General features: G+C 42.4%; 1 protein-coding gene across 12 annotated transcripts in view; it reads right to left on the bottom strand.

Annotated features, from left to right (window-relative positions):
- The window catches only part of LOC129205687 (ankyrin repeat domain-containing protein 26-like), a 277,628-nt gene extending 261,728 nt beyond the window's left edge, over positions 1-15,900 (bottom strand). For all 12 annotated transcript variants that reach the window (XM_054823678.1, XM_054823731.1, XM_054823748.1 and 9 more), the window contains exons 1-11: positions 15,441-15,900; positions 11,591-11,705; positions 11,175-11,348; positions 10,960-11,066; positions 10,297-10,434; positions 9,362-9,510; positions 5,756-5,806; positions 2,883-2,916; positions 2,731-2,803; positions 1,416-1,476; positions 99-1,069 (exon numbers count right to left, since the gene is read on the bottom strand). In XM_054823678.1, coding sequence (XP_054679653.1) covers positions 99-1,069; positions 1,416-1,476; positions 2,731-2,803; positions 2,883-2,916; positions 5,756-5,806; positions 9,362-9,510; positions 10,297-10,434; positions 10,960-11,066; positions 11,175-11,348; positions 11,591-11,705; positions 15,441-15,661 — 2,094 coding nt within the window. In that variant the 5' untranslated portion in view covers positions 15,662-15,900. The remainder of the gene's footprint in view (positions 1-98; positions 1,070-1,415; positions 1,477-2,730; positions 2,804-2,882; positions 2,917-5,755; positions 5,807-9,361; positions 9,511-10,296; positions 10,435-10,959; positions 11,067-11,174; positions 11,349-11,590; positions 11,706-15,440) is intronic.
- Positions 15,901-16,351: the final 451 nt, after the last annotated feature.

The raw sequence follows: 16,351 nt of genomic DNA, 5'->3' as shown, positions 1-16,351 counted from the left end.
TGTGAACTATTAACAGAAACCCAGTTTACCATTTGTTTCTTACCTATATTACCCTTAGAAAATATCCTGATGGGATTTAATCATCCTTATATACTTACTTTGGTGCTTGAGTGAAATGCTGCTCTTAAATTTTCTTCACACCTATTTGAGTGCAAGCTTTCACTTTGTTTCAGTGCTTCACAGACTTTATCATCTACTTGTTCATATTGCTCTTCTTCGGTATCTTCATCATCCATGTGTTCAAGAACAACAGAGTTCTGTCTTTGACTTTGAAGCCTTAGGTTTTTTGCTGCTGACGAAGAATTATTACCACTTTCAAAGTCATCACCAAAGTTCGACTTTTTCTCTTTAAGACCACAACTATGTGAGAGAGGCTGAAGTAGCTCTTTTTTACAGCCTGTCATTTCAGAGTCTGCCAAAAAGGAGTCAGCATTCTTGTGAAACTTCTGAATCATGCTTTTCCTGCCCCAGCTTTCTTGTGTATTTTGCAAATTATTTACATTTTGAAAGACAGGTTGTTTTGGTACTGACTTGCAAGATACTTCGTTATTCATTCTCTTTGGAGACATGGCAGTTACATTTTCCTGCAGCCTTTCAAAACACCCAGCTATAAAAGACACAGGAGTATCAACAGATTCCTCCACCTCTTCATCAAGTTCTTTACTTATTTTATCATCATAGACATCTCCAGTTCCACACTGAGCTTGCCCTTCAAACTTAGCATTACTAAAATACTCCAATTTCTGATTAATTTTCCGTTTAGGTTCTGATTTCTCTCCCTGCTCCTCCTCCAGTATGTCATTAGACCGAGTTTCTTCATCTTCCAGATCTTCATCCTCTTCATCCTCCTCCTCCTCCTCAGAATCTTCATCATCATCATCTCCATTCTCATTTTCATCATCATCCTTCTCCTCCAATTCTTCTTCCTCAAAGTTGCTTCCATCTGAGACATCTTGATTCAACAATTCTCCACGTACTCCTTTGTTCAGGTTTGCATGTGACGGGGTTCTTTGTTTGAGGCGGCTCTTTGGTGTCTTAGGACTTTCAATTTTAGAACCATCACCATCATCTTAAAGCAGAAGGAAAAATACATGTGAACAAAAGAAGTTATGTAAATAGCAACAGGCATGTTACCAGATTAATGCACAGGAGAGGAGTTGTCTGGAAAACAAGTCAGATAGGGGATGAGCAGGATGGAGGAAGGACTTGACCAGGGACAAAGGCTTAGGAGGGTATTAATATCTTTATTTTAATGATATGACTTATTTATTTCTGAAATGATTAAGTGATGTGCTTTCAAAATGCTACTTTGCTTATTTACTATAGCAAAAAAAAAAAAAAACCCAAAAAAACCTGCTTAGCAAGTCTACTTTTATGTATCAGTATATCATGCAATCTTTTTCCAAATAGCTTACTGTTTTTCCTGAACAGCTGGGAAGCTTTCATTAGCAGTGTCAAGTTTGGCTTCTGCAGCTTCTATAAATAAAGATTTAGTTAAGAAAAAAAAATTAAACAATAACAACAACAAATCCTTTGTTCACATCAAATCTTGATCAGTAAATATAATCAGGCTGTCGTTTTGATAGTGCTCAGGTGCTGGCTCCATTCTATACCTCTAACTACACAAACACTCCTCACATATGCAATTCAGAGACTATTTCACCTCAAAACACTGTTCAGGTACCCTTCTGCAAGTTGTTTCCAAAACACTGTTTACATGCATAACAGCTCTAAAAATCTGGTTTTATGTTTGTAATACTTAAGTAAAAATTCAGCTATATTTAGGATCGCTGTTTCAGGATGCTTACTTGCAAATACACAGAACGCAAGTAACTTAAGATCCCTAGACTTCATGCATAAATTAGTCCCTGCAAGTACACTTACCAAAATACTCCTAAATTTCACAATCATACCAGAAAAATGCATCGTTTCTATTTAAATCAGTGCAAGAACATGAAATCATGTTAAAACTAAACATGCTTGCATCTCCAGCATTACAGAATGGGTTGAAGTACCACACTCAGGTTCCTCATCACTGCACAATCCCAGTGCAACAGAATAGATGCTCCAGACATCACTGTGGAAGTTGATAATTCTTCAGAACATTAATAAAAACAGTAGCCGCGAGAGCTTGTAGCTGACAAAAAGAATACTACTCAAGCATTCAAAAAAGAGGGAGAACATGCAGTGTGAGATTACATGCAAGCACAGAATGCCATCTCATAGAAGAAAATAGACAACCCATTTGAGTAACTCATCCACTGAGTGCTCTTGAAGAACCTGACAAGGAGGAAAGGAGAACTAGGTGATGAAGGATTTCAGAAGGTCTTGATAAATAAATGCCCTTTGTCTTTAGCAGTTAGGATTCTATCACCAAATTCACAGGAAACAATAAATGTTTGGTGAAGAACAGAATAGGTTATAAGAAGTAACTTAGAAACTTTTAGTGTCTGCAAGTCTGACTCAAACGAACAAGAACAAATGAAACAATGTGGTTGTTTATCTTGTCACCTATTGCTCTTTTGCCCCAAACCACAAATCTACTGCATGCTCTGCCACAGCTACAGGTCTTTTAGGAAAAACTCACAGCAGAAGAAAGGTTGGCAGGCCAGAGACTGCTTCTAAGGAGAAACAACATTGGCTGGAACCGCAGTTTCTTTCAATCCCAGAGAAAACTTGCCTTCAAATCACTTATTTCTCAGGACTTTTTTTCTTGTAAATGTACCATACCTTGGGGGTAAAATCGAGTTCTTCTTCCTCAGAAGTATGCCAACTGTCATCACTCCCCTCTTTCTCAGAGCTTCTTAAAAAGTAAAGCAAAATGAGTACTGTGTCTCTCAAATCATTCCTCAGATCACCATTAGATATTTTTAAAGTCTTACCTGATTGAGTCTCCTTGGGAAAAGTCATCTATTGCTGTTCAAACATAAATTGACATGTTGAAATTAGATTCGGCATGCTAAAAATTAACCAGCACACAAAAACATTTAACATGGACAACTCTACAGGTCATAACAGAATGAAAATCTGGGTAGTCAATTCCACACAAGACAGCATGAATGAATGCATTTCCAAAACAACTGCTTTTTCAAGCCCTACCGAACTAAACAAAGAAAACAAAAAAAGACCAGAGTTATATCTCCTTTGGACTCTTACACCTGGAGATTTAAGAAACATCTCTAAACCAAAAAAAAAAAAAAAAAAAGCATAGCATGAATATGCTGTGTTAGTAAACAGTTAACAAAATGGTGGTGGTTTAACAAGACAGTTAGTAAATGAACCGCCGAAGTACTCATATTACACACATGAGTACATATCATATGCAGAGACTTTACTATTTTATCTAACATCATGCTATATACTACACTATCTGCTGCTCTACCCAGTTACAGATTATTCTGAAAAGGTAAAGAAAAATCAAACAGCATAATCAAGATCTGAAGCTTGTCCTCAGGTAGAAGAATCACCTCTACAGCGATTCTACTACTAGTTCTCTACACTGCACCAAAAAAGGTATTCAACAGACAAAAAAGGTATAACCTGGCATTCTATACTACACTCCAAGCTTTCATCAGTGTTATGAAGGCGACTTGCACAAAGGATCACAGGGATAAATCAGGTCATAAGGGACCTCAGGAAGCCTCTTAGCCAACCTCCTCCTCAAAGCGGGTTCAGCTATAAGGTCAGATAAAGTTGCTTAAGGCTTTATCCAGTTTGGTCTTGAACACCTCCAAGGAGGGAGGCTGTACAACCTCTGTTTTACTGTCCTTACCATGGTGAAGCTTCTCCCATCCAATCAGAAACTCTCTTGTTTCCACTTACGCCTCTTGCATCGCTGCCTCCTGTCACGTGCCACTGGGAAGCACCTGGCTTCTTTGTCTTATCCTCAGATGTACTGGAAGCTGCTGCTACATCCTCTTCAAAGTCACCTCTTTGAGGCAGAACAAGCCCAGTTTCCTCAGCCCCTCCTCAAAGTGCAAGTACTCCTGCCCCTGATAACTTTGATGGCCCTCCACTGAACTTGCTCACTGTTAAAAAGACCAATCTCTCTTGTACTGGGGGCTTAAAGTCATACCCAGGAAGCTGGACGCAATCCAGTGAGTACCAAGTAGGGTGCATCATCACCTTCCTCAGTCTCTTGGCTATGCTGCTCTTAATACAGCCCAGGGCACTGTTGACCTTCTCAGTTGCCAGGGCACCCTGCTGGCTCATGCTCAGCTTGCTCTCTGCCAAGATGGACCCTCTGGGCCTTCTCAGCAAAGCAGCTCTCCAGCCAGGCAATCCCAGCACGTTTTGTAGCAAGTGGTTGTTCCTTTACACATGCGTGACTTTGCATTTGCCCTTGCTGAATTTCATAAGACAGGCCTGACAGTCCGTTCACCCAGCTTGTCGAGGTCCCTCTGAATGGCAGCACTGCCCTGAAGAGTATCTACTCTTCCCCTCAGTTTGGGACCATTTGCAAACTTGATGAGAGGGTATCCTAGGCACATCGCTGATGTACTAAAGAAATCCAAACTCTAGGAATCCAGCCTGAAGAGTGCTAAAACTTCTCTACTATCAACAACTAAGATAAAATAAAAGGCCTCTTCAATTCCCAAGACAGAGGGTAACAAACAAACAAATATAACCTCCACATAGTAGCTATTTCAGTGTTCCTCAAGTTCTCGATAACTAATTCTTGCTAAATATCATAACAAAATGAAGTTGCTCATAAATAGGAGATTGGTGACCTTCTATAAAGTCATATGATGATAACCAAACCAAGGTCTTGGACAAAACCATTAAAGGAAAAAAGAAAACAAAGGCATGTCTTGCCTGAAGACTTCTCCTCTACTACCAGCAAATAACAAATGAGCACAGAAATTTTGTTTGTCCTCAAGACAGGGTTTATATGGGAATTTTGAGTACATCTCCTGACCTGAACAGGACTTTCAGACAACAAAATACAGTGTACATGTTCAGTGTAGACACGTCATGTGGACAAAATCTAGAAGCTGAAACTTCCAGTGTGAGTACAAGCTAAAACACTTAAAATACCAATACAGTCTTCGATTTTTAATGTTTCCTATTACAAACATGAAGTATTTAAAAATATTAATTAGTTTTACATGCCACAGTTTTCTGTTAACTCAGTACCAGCAGTCTAACCTACCTGCTAACCTCCCAAGCTGAATAAAAACCTCTCTCTCAGAACTGGGTGGATAGTGTGGAGCAGTTATAAACTCTTGGCAGGTGACTTCAGTTATGTTTTCAATTAGTACAGTTATAATTAAGCAAACCAGCTGGGTAAGTTATCTGAACTTTTGCTTTCACTGTATAGCAACTTTGAGCAATGATCAAAACCAGGTCACATCATCCTTTAGAAGGCAAGAGAGAAAGTTCATGAGCTACCTTTCAGACAGACCTTGATGCCCTACTATAGAAATGGGATCTAGAAAAGCAGTCTCTGGGGATTGTTTGTTTCCACTTTAATTGAAGTCCGCTTCCATTTGGGAGTAACAGAAGACCATATTTAAAAAAAACAAACAACAAACTACTACCACTAATGACACAAAGCAAACACTCAATTCAATAATAAAGGACCCATGCAAAACATGCAAACAAATAAGAAGTGCCCAAAGCCTGCTCTCAAATTTAATTTATAAAACCAAACCCATCAAAACAGGGACATCCAGGACAATAAACATCATAGACGTGTTAATATTTGTATTTCATACGACATGTTTCATATTTGAAATGCTACTGTATAGAATACCTTTCCTTGATTTTCCTGTTCTTGATGTCTGGTTAGGAGATTGTTGCATTCCTATATCCATTTAGGAAAAGGCATGGAAAGGATAGATGAAACAATAACATCAGAATAAATTTAAATTCCCAGAAATTTGGAAAATGTCATCAGTACCTCAACAAAGCTATAGCAATGGGAGAACGTACCGTGACTATCAGTCTGCTCTACAGTTATAAGTGGTAGAAACAAAACCAATCTACAGAACTCTACTCTCAAGGGACAGTGCCAAACAGTATAACTTAATTTACTTGCTCCATGTGAAACACACACATTCCAATATTTTGAAATAAACAGATTATCAGAAACGTACTCTATTGCCAACTTTATATTTCCCTCAACTTGACTAGTCCTTATCTAGCACAGACCACAAATGCAATACCTTCATATCTGTAGACTGCTTTATACATACAGCACACTCAAAATCCCTCTAAGCATCCCAAAAATCCTTAGGTGCCAACACCTAAACTTTAGAGTTACGCTGTCCAGAAATTTTGAAGGAAATCTTGGCACTCAGTACTCACACCACTATGCAACTTGGAGCCATTATATTATTTACATTCACTCATCTCAAGTCAGTTTTAGCATGTTTGTTATCCCTCGCTAAAAAAAAAAAAAAAAAAAAAAAAAAAAAGCAACCCAAAAACTTGTTGCCTTAAATCAGGTCACCTTAACAGTGTGTCGGTGCCTGATGCAAACATAGGCTCCTCCTACCTCAGTATGAAGACAAGAGAGTCCTGCGTATATTGATTTGACCATGCTGAACTGTTCCCACACAGAAGCTATGCCACCAGCCAAAACACAGACAGGACAAGTAGTCAGAATGACTACCATGTTCCCCCAGGGCTATAGGGCAGGCCACAACTGGACCAAAATGGGTGCATTGACTGGTGCGAGTGTCACGCACGTACGCGTGTGCCTATGCATTTCTGTGTCTTGTGGAATAGCAGTTTGAGGATATAAATCACTATCCACCTGCTCTACCCATCCTACTTAGTAAAATTTTATACTTTAAGTCAATGAATGGTATGGTTCTGTTACCGCAGCTACCCGACACCACATTTCTTTGTGACAAGGCCATAACATGGAATGGATGTGGCAAAAGGACTCCTATTGAAGACATGCACTTAAAGAGTTAAGAAAGGACCTCAAAATGGTTTCTCATCCCTTCTTCATTTCTCAGTTTTCTTAAAAGGTGATACAGGACGACTTTTCCTGGCCTTGGGAGATGTAAATCACACTGAAGCACTTATTTCTTTAAGAGCTCTACAATGAAAAAACAACAGTTTCCGCAGGGACTCGGGGAAACACTGAAGAAACAATGCACTAACATGCAGTGCAGTAGCAAAAAAAAAGTTGCCACTGCACACATACTAAAAATTCAGATCCTCGCCTTTAGAAAAAAAATGCATAATTATTATTTTTTGCCAAAGAAATTCCAACTTCATATCTAAAAAGTCTGTCATTCGATATGCTAGGGTTGGAATCCATTCTCTTGGAGGCTTTTGCAAACTTGTCTGTGATTAATAAAAAGGTTCACGTTCTGACAAAAAGTAAACATCCAAATAAGCATGAGCCAACTTCTTAAATATGCTGACTTGCTCATTAGAGGAGAATATTTGAAGACATTTCAGCTAGTGCAAAAGCAGCAAAAGGAACAAGGACAACACTGAAGATCCCAGAACAGTGGTACAGAAGAGCAAAAGAAAAAAACAATTTCAAAGTGGATGCTTCTCTGGTCTCTCAAGATCATCCCAGCTTCTCCTCTAACAGCAGCTTCAAAGCCTGTTACTGCAGCATATCAAAGGGACTCTCAGCATGCAGGAGCTGTGCTTTGTGGGTGCAAGCCAGAGACTGCAGAATTAATGCCAATAAATGTTCCCTATATGCTACTAATCTCTCTCGCTCAACATGACGGCGTCATCTTTTAAGAGACTGAGCACAAGAAAAGGATTCATACTACTCAGAAGAAAAACGAGCCCTACTAGAAGCAGACTGAGAACAGAGCATACTCTTTCTCCTCCCAAGTCCTTAAGCCACATAACTTACTATGCCTCTTCAAATGAGGATAAGAAGTCACCATTTCCCATAATATTGGGGACTTATATTTGTAGTATCATAATTTTCAAGGAATGAGGCAAATTATTTGGCTCAAGAACCCATATTTCCCTGAGGCTATGTCACTTATAGAATCATATAACAGTATTATTTTTCAGGCCACATATTATTTTAAAATAACCCAGGCCTGTCAGCCATTACAATGTGGTACCACAGGAATTATCTACATGCACAGGAGGCAGAAACAGTGCTGTTTGGGCAACAGCAACATTTTGCTGATTCAACTACCTGTACCAAGCCCTTTCCAAAAAATTAAAAATAAAATAAAATTCTTCCTTCAATCTATGAAGAAACTTTACAAGTCTCCAACTAGATCAAAGCCACTGTTCCCAAGTCAAAGGAACAAAATTTGACTCTAAATTAAATTCCCATATCTGGGAAAAAATCAGTGAGGAAAATATATCCCACGTTTTGCTCATATTTCTTGACATATTTAAAAAAGGAGTAATGAACTGTGTTTGAACACTGTCTGCTGCCTATTTGCCACATAGTTTTAACACCCATAAAAAGCCCCAGAAAGAATAAAACATCCCACTGTAAGGCCTGAGATGTAAAGTACAAGACGATTTCATTTATATTAAAATATTAATTTTCTACGATTCCTCTAGGGCAATGTGAGCTCATAAGTATAGACTGGACTTTAAAAACTCACTGAAGGAGTTAATGTTTTGATCACAAGACAATTTAATGGTTTTTCTGTATCACAAGGTAATAGGGATTTTTTTTAAAGTTTATTTCATACAATTACTGAAAGTGGAAGAAAAGCTGTATTTTTATTGTAAATCAAACTATGTCCAATAAGATACGGTATACACAGACACTGCATTGATGTTGCTAACAAAGTTACTTTTCCAAGACAATTTTTCCTAAATACATCTCTATAGGTCCTACACAGAAACAATTGTAACTGATGCTGGAAATGAGTCACTGGAAGGAGCTTAGTGCTGGTGAAACTATTAATATTAAAACCACAACCACACAAACTCAGTGGAAATCAACTAGATATATCTTCCTGCTAACTCATCTGTTGCTTCCCAGATGAACAAGTACTCAGGATGAACCTACTGCTTTTGCAATTGGATTTTCAAAATCTGAATGCCCATCTATAGGTAAAAGTAGACACCTGAAAAACAAAACCACTCTCACCTTAGTTCCTTCCCTGTTCCCTTCTCTCTCTATAGGAAAACCTATATAGACAGGCAATCTGACAGGTAGAAGGCAACAACCCCATAAGGAGACAGACATGTAGCACACAAATCACAACTGCCTTCACAGCCTGACAAGAAGCACCTCCAGCTAGCAACAAATAAGCATGTTCACAAAACTTCTTGTGCTACCCCATCCAATGCCTCCACTAAATGTCAATGGCGAACACACTAAGTGTTAACAATACCAACCACCTAAAGAAAAGGCCATAGTGATTCTCCTCGTAAGCTCCTCTGTGGTTAAGGATCCTACCTCCTCTGTCCATAGCAGGTGCACCCAACGTAAAGCCAGCAGCTCCCGTCCGGTGAGGAGTGCTAAGTACCGTGATGCCTTGTGCACCACCTGCAGAAGCTTCTCCTGTGTTTTCCCCGTCTGTGTATTCTGCCAGTTGTTCACTAAGACTATATAAAAAAAGAAAGGAAATATATTTGGTAGAAATAACCACATACTTCCATATACCATTTAATAGAATAATTAACAGCCACTTATTATCCATCCTACACATATTCATAGCCACATGAATTCATATACGTGTATGTATTTGTTAAGGGTAATACACACAGAGCTTATTGCATGACTATTACATACTTCAATATTCGCTACAGTCATGTTCATTCTACAGATGCATATTCACACCTACGAAGTTATTAATTCCTGCTTGGTACACTTGTTTCAGCCTAGCTTTTAAGCACATATAACCACCTTAGAGAAGGAGCGCTTGTGGGCACAAAGCTATGAATAAGAGGAGTAAAACTGCTTAAGATTTTAAACAAAAGAGATATCAGTTAGATCTCCTCTAAAACAAAAGTCTGGTAGTTCCTGGTCATTGTAGTGGAAGTCAGTAAAGACAACGGTGCTGGTCTGGGGAGAGGGTTTACGTGCATTTCAGTTTGCCAAGTTCCACCTCTGGATAACTGTAGGATACAGACACTGTGTAGAGTTTACATTGGGCGGATGTGAGCTTAGCTACAAAACCTGAAATCTAACAGAGAATTCTGGGCAGAAATTTGCCTCAACTTCCAAATTAACACTAGACATAGGAATGATACATATCAGAAGGCGTCACTCGGCACAGCTTCAAGACAGGTCTCAACATACCATTAAACCTTGGTGCCTTTACCAAAAAGGTGTTAAAAAGCCACACTGATAACTGACAACTCATTCTAATGATAAAGTTAAAAATTTACCTAGAATATCCATGAATAACAGCATAATCCTCAGCTGTCCATCCCTGACTGTCTTTATGGGAAACATCAGCACCATACCGAAGAAGAACTTTTATCAAATTAAGCTCCCCGCCAGAAGCAGCAGTCATAAGTGGGGTTCTGAAGCATTGAAAAGATGATATGAAATAGATTTTTTTTTTTTTGAGAGCAAATAGGAATAAAAATAATTACAGTGTCTGTGTAAAATACAGAATTTTCCCCATCATCTTAAAATGAACAAAAGACAAAGCAGTTTTCATTACGTATTAAGAGCAACAATAAAATGGGAAAGGGAGTCAAAACAATTAAATGTTCAATCTTCAGACAGCCTCCACATAGATAACACATACAAACGATGCTGCTATGCAGATGTTTTTTCAAATTGAGGCAATGCTGCTGAGCTAATGACATGTTTCTTGCCAGAAGGGCCACCAGAGACAATGCCTTCTTGCAATCCTCAGTGCAGAAAGCATCCACTGAGGTATGACAGCAGCCAAGTGCAGACCTGCTTTCACAAGTCACACAGAAATAGCTCCTTCTGTGTGGCTCCCTGGTTTTTTTTTCAGAGCTCATTCTCATGTCTCTCATCAATCCAACCTGGAGAATATTAAAGAGACCCACGAAGAGTTTTGACAAAGCCCTCACCTTTCACACTGATCTCGAGCATGCACATCAGCTCCTTTTTTAAGGAGCAACTCTACTATCTCTTCATGATGTTCAGAGACAGCAAGAAAAAGCGGGGTATATCCCTCCTGAAAGGACAGATAAATAAAGTTAAAAATCAAAATAAGAAAAACTCTTCAAGAGAAATATTAATGCAACTTTTTGAAAGAATTTCCTTAACAAATATAAAAGTTTACCTTATTGTGAGCGTCAATATTGGCATTATGCTCAAGTAACAGCCCTGCTACAGATGTATTAGGAGATATGACAGCGAGGTGAAGGGCAGTGTTGCCATCAGCATCTGCCAGATTCGGGTCAGCACCATGCTCTAGCAGAATAGCCACACACTCTTCTTGCTGGCACTGTACTGCCTGGGAACAGCACACAAAAAAGAAAGAACTTCCAGCATTTACATTTCACTCCGTTACAATTTCCCCACCTTCCCACTGCTGGAAAATAAGAGCACCTGCAAAGATTAGCTAACATATCCCTATTCCATGCCAATCACAATATGCATGTTTCGACACAGGTCTATGTAAAGAATCCTGCAAGATACATCATTAGTGCATAATCAGTAAGTCACGCTTACAAGAACATAACATACGCCACATACCTTCATCAGCGGTGATCTGTTATCATTGTCAAGAAGATTTAGTTTACACTTGTTTTCCACTAGATATGTAACAACATCCACATGGCCACTCGCACAAGCGAGGTGCAGAGGTGTCCTAAAAATTTAATATATTAAATTAGCACAGACAATTAAAGCAATCATTTCAAGCTGTGATAAATGGATATGACCACAAGTTTCACTTTGCAAAAAGCAAGCTTAAGACAGACTTCTCGTTCAATTACCAGTAACAGCAGTTGCACACCAAATGCCTGAGGCTGCCTAGCAAAAAACCCCTCCGCATCGTCTGCTTAGTAAGGTGACATTTCCTTCACTGTAGAACTGAATTGGCACAAACAGGTTCCTCTGTCCAGGCACTGGTCACTGCCTCCAGCAGGACTACACATATGGCACAGCAGAGACCAAAGCCTGGGAATCGGAGGACTACGGCAAGTAAACCTCTAAGTTCTTCTATGATCATTCATGTGCCAGAAGTGTATCACAGAGGTAGGAGATGGGTTTTATAACAAGAATATTAGTGTTTCCCTGCACTTTGATAATTTCTGCTTTTTCTTCAGCTTGCTTACTACTGCAGCAAAACCAAGAACATGCTTGCACCAAAGCGCCACTGATAACTTGTAGGAAACGAGACAGCAGAACACTGCCATCCTGACTGCAGGAAAGTAAATGTTTGGCCTTCCTGACGTGGATAACAACTATCATAGTCATAAAAAGCCTACTACAGAGGAAGTGCTCTCCAAGGAGGGAATACTGTGTTTCCACAATACATGACAAGCATAAGAAAATTAAACTTTTTTCTTCAAGTAAAGCCTTGCCAGGCAGAAAAGGGCTCCTTCAAACCACAGAACATCTTAGGCCTAATGTCAATTAACCAGCATACTTGTACCCAAAGACACAATCACCCAGAAAGTCCTTGCCTGTGTTTCCCCCTAAATCACAGGCACAAAGCATCACTAACTTCACCCTGTGCAGAAAGCAAAGTGCCTGCTGCTCTGCAGGACACCTGTGCCAACAGAGCAGGAGACAAGCTAGAAAACAGCTGGGACCTTTCTCCCCTGAAGGTGATGCAATAAAAATCCTGCAGTTCCTTAAGAACTGAGGGGAAAGCCAGCACTAGTTTTGAACTGCATCACTGTGGGTGGGTCCTCCTCTGTACTTAGGAAAGCTCAACTAACCTTGCAATTGGTTTAGTACCTTGCTGAGAGACACGAACCAAAAGGCTCACTGGCTAGGTGGGAACAGAAAGGGAGAGGTACACAAATGCAGTGGCATGTGATGCAGAAACAGAGCAATTTGTAATACAGATATTCTTGTTACAGGGCAGCTGATGAGCATCCTCCATGGCAACAAGGATGAGGACAAGAAAATCACAAGACTTCCAAAAACTTGTAATGTCTTGCTACAGACAGGGAACAGACTGAAGCATCAACAGAAGAGTCCCTCAAGAACAACTACCTCCACTTTTTGAGAAATTTCCATATACGTATGCATGATCCTTCATCTCTGAAGAAATGACTCACTGAGACTATCTGAAAGCTAACCAGGACTGGTTATGAAGGAGTCCATGATCACCTAAAAGCTGCTACTACCAAGCACTGGGAAACATGAAAAGCCTGAAGAAGTCACTATCCGCTTTGCAAACAGAAGACTTCAGAAAACCTGCATACTTCTTGCTGCCCTCCTCAATCAAGTGGCTCAGTCTGCCAACAGGAAAGGAGATTGCTCTACTTGCAACAAGACCTGCTGAGCTCCATAGAAGATCCACTTCAGGGAACAGGCTGGCAGAGAACATCAGAGTGTTCAGAGTTGCCTGTCCCCACAAGAAGCTTCCAGTAACACCAAAGCTGTTCTGCCACCCAGCCCTGGGAACCCTGCCCAGACTCCGCTCCTCCTGCTGCTGCAATCCTACGCTGATCACCCATGGGGTAGAAGAGAACTGCTCATGCCTGAGATGCTGCAGAACAACCCCACTGGGAGACCACAGGGAAATAGCAGGTTGGTGGCACACACTTCCAATGGAACTTGAGCCGACAACCCAGCAGCTACAAGATAAGCAAAGAAAAGCTGTAGAGTTCACTCTGACAGGCAGCTGACAGGGTAAATCTCTCAGTGATTAGCTTTGACCCAGGATTCATGACTAGCTGGCATTGTGCCTACAGCGTGTCCAAATCTGTGCTGAGTTTTGCTCATCTCTTTCAGCAAGGCTGAAGGCTTTGCTAGACCACCTCTGGAAAGCTACCTGCTGCCAACTGATGCTGTTCCCAGTGCATTTTCTGAGAGGTCCTATGGGCTACAGGACCCACTTTATGGAAGGAGCCTGTAGGTGTGATACTTGCCATGTCCCTGGTGCAGGATTTTGCTTTTGGAAATCCTGAAGAGCAAAACTGAGATATTAATACGAACAACGCACACATTTTAGCCATTACTTCCCACATTTCCTATTCTTCAATTCTATTTCCCATGATGTCAACTCTTCCAGTCCCTGGAGGACATGATGAAGCTCTGAAACAATTGCATCTGGTGGTCAGTGACAATACACATCACACCCACAAGCACTAAGAGGGCATAGGTGGTCCTGCAACCCTCATGGCTGGCATAGTCTACAGGGGCTGCAGCAAGCAGGCAGACACTCTCCATTGAATCCCTCTCAAGTAAGCTTTTCGAGCAGCAGGCATTGTCCTGTCATACCATCACAGTGTTCTAGCCTACATACACTGCCTTGTCTCTTGGCTTTCTATTATAACACTGATAATAATAGCGTGACACACAGAAGGAAAATCTTTCCAGAGGAAACAAACCTTTTTAACAAGATGAACTTAAAATGCAAAAGCTAGACAAATTTCATACCAGGGTCTGCTAAGACCTGATGACCCACTGAATCAGCCAGAGTGAAAGAAAAGGTAGTAAGAAAAGAGGAGGGGAAAAAAAAAAAAAAAAGAGAAACATTCAGCAGCGATTTCCATAAATGCCATTGGGCACCTTGACTCAGGCAGCTGGAATATGCACAAAACATACTCAGTCCACCTTAAACTGCATCCTCCAACTCCATCTGCATAAAAGAATACTGACTGGCAACACTCAGGCACACAACCCACATTACTAAAGTGCATGCTTACCATGCTCTTCCTTACTTCTACAAATCTAGGTGGGTTTAGGTGTTTCCACGGCAACAAGCTAGCAGGCTGGCAAAAGTCCAGTCTTCAGGATAGACAGCCTAGGAAGCTGAGCTACTCTGATAAAACCAGCATCTCTTCAGAATATCACGAAGGTTTTGACTCCAAGTCTTTTCAGAAAAGGCATTAAAGGGTTGACACATACAAGACCCAAACACTTTGGTCCATTCCCTTATGCTTACAATGGACCACTAGGAGCTATGCTGCAGCCCAGGGCTTCTCCTTACGAGATAATTGCCAAGTATTTGCTGTGCTTGATTAAAAAACCTACACAACAATACCTGCCAGAAGCAGCAGCTTTTCCTGTAAGTCGCTGCTCACATCTTCCAACCTAACTTCCAACAACTTCCTTAGGCTGCTGCCAGCTCCCTTCCACTCCTGCGCCCCCGGGCAAAGAAATAGGTCTCCGGGAACGAGGGCACTGAGGAGGCCGGGGCAAAAAGGGTAAGACGACACTTGGATGCCAGGCCGAATTCAAGGGCTTGTGGCAGCACAGGCCTGATTCCCACACCCAGCCGAGGGCTGAGCTTGGCTGCGGAGCCAACTCTCCTGCTCCTGGCGGGGAGCTGCCGGGGGCTGCGGCTGCACCTGCGGCTCCTGACTCCGCCGGGACCCCCCGCCCCGCCTCAGCGCCCGCCCGGCGCCGCTTCCCCCCTTACCGCTCCGCCTTGTCCCGCCCGTCGATGCCGTGTTTCTTCAGTCCCTGCCGCACCCGGGCCAGGTCGCCGCTGGCGGCCGCGCGGTGCAGCTTGCCCAGGTCCTTCTGCCGGAGCTCGTAGGCACCGGCGGGACAGGGCACGGAGGCGCTGCCGGACGGCGGCTGCCCCTTCCTCTTCCTCCCGAACCCGAACCCAAACCCAAACCCAAAAAACCTCTTCATCCCGCGGCAAGGACGCGGGCACGGTCCCGCCTCAGGGGAGCGACGGCGTGGGGCACCCGGCGGGCTGTGTCGGGCCCCAGGCAGGGACAGGGGAGCGGAGTCCCCGGCAGCGCCCTCGGCCCGGTACAGCTATCGCGGAGAGAAACAAACCACCGGCGGGCTGCCCGGGCAACAGAAGCAGCGCGCGCCGACGCAACCGCCCACCCAACAACACCGCTCGCGCAGGCGCGATCGAACCGCGCCGGGAGGGTAGAGGGTAGCTCCGCCCACCGCGCCGGGAGTGCGGGTGTGTCCGCGCATGCGCGGCCTCGGGAGGGTGGGGTGCGTTAGCGGGGCGCTTCAATACCAAGCGGGATGGCGGCACACTTAAACGTCAAACGGGAGGGCAGCATGCTTGCCTTTAGGTCAGTTCCTGGTCTGCCCCTGTGAGTAGATTATAGGGCGTGTCAAACGGTGAGTGAGAAGGCTTTTTCTCCCTCAGGCTGCCGTGACGGGTCCAGGGAAGGAGGCGCCTGGGTGACAGGCCTGGCGTGCCCCGGCGGGTGACTGGGGGGATAGTGCACCCCACAGGGCACTCGGGGATCGCTGCTGTGAAGCTTGTGGGGTTGTTGGTGTACCTGGCAGCAGCAATTCCCTGCTGGCCCCTGAGCAGCTTGGGCAAGTTTGCTTTAAAAACAAATTGTGCAAAAT

The sequence above is a fragment of the Grus americana genome, chromosome 1, assembly GCF_028858705.1.
Source record: "Grus americana isolate bGruAme1 chromosome 1, bGruAme1.mat, whole genome shotgun sequence".
Lineage (NCBI taxonomy): Eukaryota > Metazoa > Chordata > Aves > Gruiformes > Gruidae > Grus > Grus americana.
This window is presented reverse-complemented; position numbering and strand designations above follow the sequence as displayed.